Genomic DNA, 3989 nt, shown 5'->3' with positions numbered 1-3989 from the left:
CCTCTGGGATTCTGTGGGGCATGGTTGGGGACAGGGATGGATTCATACCAGAGAAGGAAGGAAACGCCGGCCCTGCCAGCAGTCAATGTGAGGACCCTGAGTGAGACCTGACGGGCTCCAAACCACAGAAGAGAGTCTCGCCTCCTTTCCCCTCAGCTCATCTTACCTGCAGCAGCCACCTCTGGGAGGCTCCAGGCAGAAGTGTCCACATGAGATGTGCCTGCACTTCACACCAGCAGTCTCAGGGAGTTGATGTCTTTGATGTGAGGCCTTGGCCTCAGGTCAGCAGACGGGAGGTAGCCCAGCACCTGCAGGGAGTCAAGAGAAGACACTGAGAGAGGATTGAGGGCAGCATGCACCATAGAAGAGGGGGCCCCAAAGAGCCCTCACTGTCAGTCTCGGGTGACCCAGGCATGGCTGTGAGGCTCAGGGCCCCAGATACTTCCGGCTGGGGGTGCCGACAGAAATGAGAGCGAAGGTGTGACGCCTGCTGACTCGGCTCAGCAGAGGCAAACGTCCCAGGACCTGCCAAGAGTCAATGGAAGGCCCTCGTGCCAGGCCTGTGGGAAGCTCCCCCGGAAGCACCCCCCACCTACCGTCCTGCCCCACCCCGCCCCTGTTGTCCTCCTGGAGCCCAGATGCGCAGGACCAGAAGTGACGTCCTCCTAACCACGCTGTGGGGGCGAGGCCATTTTTGAGAGCTGCCATCCAGCGAGGGTGAGCCGCGGGAGGAGTGCCACGTCTCATCAGGTGTGAAGGTATGAGGTGACCCCAGTTAGAAGTGCGGGGACACGCCCCCGACACCCCCAATCCCCATTCCCTCGGAAAAGAGGCGGCCACACAGGCCCCGCCCACCCCACCCCTGCTCGCGGCCCAAGAGGCTCGGGCCTGGCTGTTAGGCCCAAAGCCCATCCGCTTCCGCCGCGGGGTTCTCAGGCAAGGAAGGCCTCGCTCTGAGGCTGCTGGACCCTGGCTCAGCTCAGCAGAGGGAGCGCCCCAGGCCCTGTGGTGTGAACGATGGGACCCTCGTGGGGACCGGGGGCCTCCACACCCCAGAATGGCGGCCACGCGGACCCCACCCCTGACGTCGGCCTGGGAGCCTCCGGGCAAGTCTAAAGACTGCGGGGCTCCCTCAGTGCGAACACGGACGGACGGACGCGGGAGACCCAGGGAGGAGGGGGCCTTGTTCTGAGGGGCTGGCCGCAGGTCAGCAGAGGGAGGATTTCCAGGGCACGGGAGGAGTCAGGGCGAGGACCGTCCTCCCCGTCGCAAGGGCACCTCCGAACCCCTCCCCTGTTGTCAGCCGCTTCCTTCTGGCCACACACGGAGAAGGGAGGGCTGCTGTCTGAGAGGGGAGGTGCAGGCCAGCGGAAGGCGCGTCCCTAAGCACTCCCGAGAGCCAGCCCAAGCCCTTGAGTGAGGGCCAGTGGGGCCGCCAGCCACAGGGCCTCGACCTGTCTGCCGCACGCTGCAGGCTTGGTAAAACTCTGCCACATGCGGCCGCGTGGTCACCCTCACTGCCTCCTAATGAGACTCAAGGAGGTGCCGGCACTGGTGCGAGCAGATGGCCCTCGGGGCAAGAGGAGCTCCAGGCTGCACCGGCCGTCCAGGGAGGACCCCGTGTGAGGACTAAGGGAGTCACTCACCCCGAAGAGAAGGGACAACAGAGAATATGGCCCGTTCCCCTCCTGTCAACCCTTAAACTCCCAAGAAAGGACTGTCAGGCTGAGACTGCCCGTAATTTCCTCTGCCAGGTTCAGACTGAGACTGCCCGTAATTTCCTCTGCCAGGTCCGAGGGAGGTTAGAGCTTTGTTCTGAAGGGGCAGCCACCAGGCAGCAGAAGGGAGGGTGCCAGGACCCTTCGGTGGTGGGCTGAACGCTCCCTCCTTTCCTCCTCCTGGGTGTCGTGGAAGATGGTGGTGTCAACTTCAGAGCAGCAGAGGGGATGGGGGGGTAGTCTTGCCAACAACTGTCATCCTGACTCTGAATGGGAACCGTGGGGACCTACCTCCCCTGCCAGCCCCCACTGTCACCCCAGTACCGCCCAGGCAGGGCTGGCTGGCTGTGCCCCAGGGCTCACTCTACCGTCCTCCACAGGGGTCTCAGGGGACAGGCTGAGCAGGAGAACAGGAGCCCTGTGGGTCCTCGGGCAGTGCCCCCAAGGATGCTGCAGAGGCGGCCTTGGTTAAAACCAAGGAGGAATCTCCCCACTGAAGGTGCTCACAGCGTCTCTTTGTCCCTCCCCCAGGTGCCCTCATTGCCTGGCTTCCTCCGCACACTCCCGCCTGCTAGCCCTGACCTGTGTCATCATGCCTCGAGGCCGGAAGAGCAAGCGCCATGCCCACAAGAAACGCCACCAGGCCCAGGGGGAGACTCAGAGTCTCCAGGGTGCCCAGGCCACTGAGGCGGTGGCGGCGGCGGCAGAAGAGGTACAAGAGTCGCCCTCCTCACCCGCTTCTGTTTCTCCGGATACTCCCCCGAGCTCCCCTGCTGCTGGCACTTACCAGGAGCCTCAGGGAGCCACAGCCGCTAGTTCTCGTGATGCAGGGGTTTCGTGCCCAGGATCTGAAGAGGGTGCCCAGAGCGAAGATGAGAAAAGTGAAGGTACCTCCCAGGCAGCACCTTCCATTCACAGCAGTTGCAGAGATCCTCTGAGCAGGAAGTCCACAATGTTCGTGCAGATCCTGATGGAGAAGTACATAACGAAGGAGCCCATCCTGCAGGCAGCACTGCTGAAGACTCTCAACAAGAAGTATAAGAAGCACTTCCCTCAGATCTTCAGCAGAGCCACTGATATCATGGAGGCGGTCTTTGGCCTCGAGCTGAAGGAAGTCGACCCCAGAAGTCACTCCTACGCCTTCATCAGCAAGCTGCCCCCCCCCAGCGAGGGAAGTCCGAGTGATGAGCTCAGGATGCCCACGTCCGGTCTCCTCATGACTGTCCTGGGCGCGATCTTCACGAAGGGCAACCGTGCCACCGAAGAGGAGCTCTGGAAATTCCTCAATGGGTTGGGTTACTATGCTGGGAAGAGGCACTTGATCTTCGGGGAGCCCAGGAGGCTCATCAGCAAAGATTTCGTGCAGCAGAAGTACCTGACGTACCGCCAGGTGCCCAACAGCGATCCTCCGCGCTATGAGTTCCTGTGGGGCCCGAGAGCCCACGCTGAAACCAGCAAGATGAAAGTGCTGGAGTTTCTGGCCAAGATCATTGGTACCGTCCCCAGTGGCTTACCAGATCTCTATGAGGAGGCTCTGAAAGATGAGGAAGAGAGAGCAGAAGTGAGAGCCGCGGCCAGGGCCGAGGCCCGCAGCTCCTCCCACATGTAGGAAGGGAGGCCTCGGGCAGTTTGCTCACTTTGTTTTGGAAGAGAGCAGTCAGGCTCCTAAATAGTGCAGAGTAGTAGGGGTGGAGGGAACAAAGTATAGATCTTATTTCTCTTCCTGTTTTAAACTAGTAACTTCTATATATTACTAATTGATTGATTTAGGTTTTTGCAAATGTTTTTTTCTTGTAATAGATAGTGTGTCTTCGTAAGAATAGGAATTCGTGAATGACATTGCTTGCATAGTTATTGCTGTTTAAAGAGTTCTAAAGTTACAGTTTTGGTATATGTAAAAGAAATTCACGAACCATCTATATTTTCTGTATGATCCAGAAGTAGAAAACATGGCACTGCAATAGACATTGTCATGGAAGTGTGAAAGGCGACCACAGAAAATATTCAGAAACAAAAAATGGAGAAAACAGAGTAAAAGCCATTTAATTCATGGTTTACCTTATTTCTTTTAAACTTTCTTTTGGTAGAAATAAAAGATACTTTGACTGCTTTAGCTCATTTGTGAGTACTTGTTTCTTTTGCCCTAGTGCACTGCATATTCTCTGCTACCTACTGGATTAAAAATAAACTCTGACGGGAGGGTGGTATTTTGGGGGTTCATAATAGTATCATAACTGCCATTCATCAAAAACCCAGTATTTCTTAATGAGT

The 3989-nt window shown here is 57.6% G+C and overlaps 1 protein-coding gene across 1 annotated transcript; it reads left to right on the top strand.

Moving 5' to 3' along the window:
- Nucleotides 1-1057: 1057 nt before the first annotated feature.
- On the top strand, nucleotides 1058-3327 carry LOC103082100 (melanoma-associated antigen B4-like). The gene is made up of 3 exons (XM_007468632.1): nucleotides 1058-1106; nucleotides 1475-1622; nucleotides 2250-3327. Exons 1-3 carry the CDS (start codon nucleotides 1058-1060, stop codon nucleotides 3325-3327), a joined length of 1275 nt encoding a protein of 424 aa, XP_007468694.1.
- The last annotated feature ends 662 nt before the right edge of the window (nucleotides 3328-3989 follow it).

The sequence above is a fragment of the Lipotes vexillifer genome, unplaced genomic scaffold, assembly GCF_000442215.2.
Source record: "Lipotes vexillifer unplaced genomic scaffold, Lipotes_vexillifer_v1.1 scaffold8974, whole genome shotgun sequence".
NCBI lineage: Eukaryota > Metazoa > Chordata > Mammalia > Artiodactyla > Lipotidae > Lipotes > Lipotes vexillifer.
Note: the sequence above shows the minus strand (reverse complement) of the source record. Positions and strands in the feature narration are given on the sequence as shown.

Excerpts from the sequence above, each read along its gene's own strand:
- LOC103082100 (XM_007468632.1), top strand. The coding sequence starts at position 1,058 with ATGGCGGCCACGCGGACCCCACCCCTGACGTCGGCCTGGGAGCCTCCG. Across the intron at positions 1,107-1,474 it reads GTCGGCCTGGGAGCCTCCGG|GCTTGGTAAAACTCTGCCAC; the intron begins GCAAGTCTAAAG and ends CGCACGCTGCAG. Across the intron at positions 1,623-2,249 it reads CCGTCCAGGGAGGACCCCGT|GTGCCCTCATTGCCTGGCTT; the intron begins GTGAGGACTAAG and ends TCCCTCCCCCAG.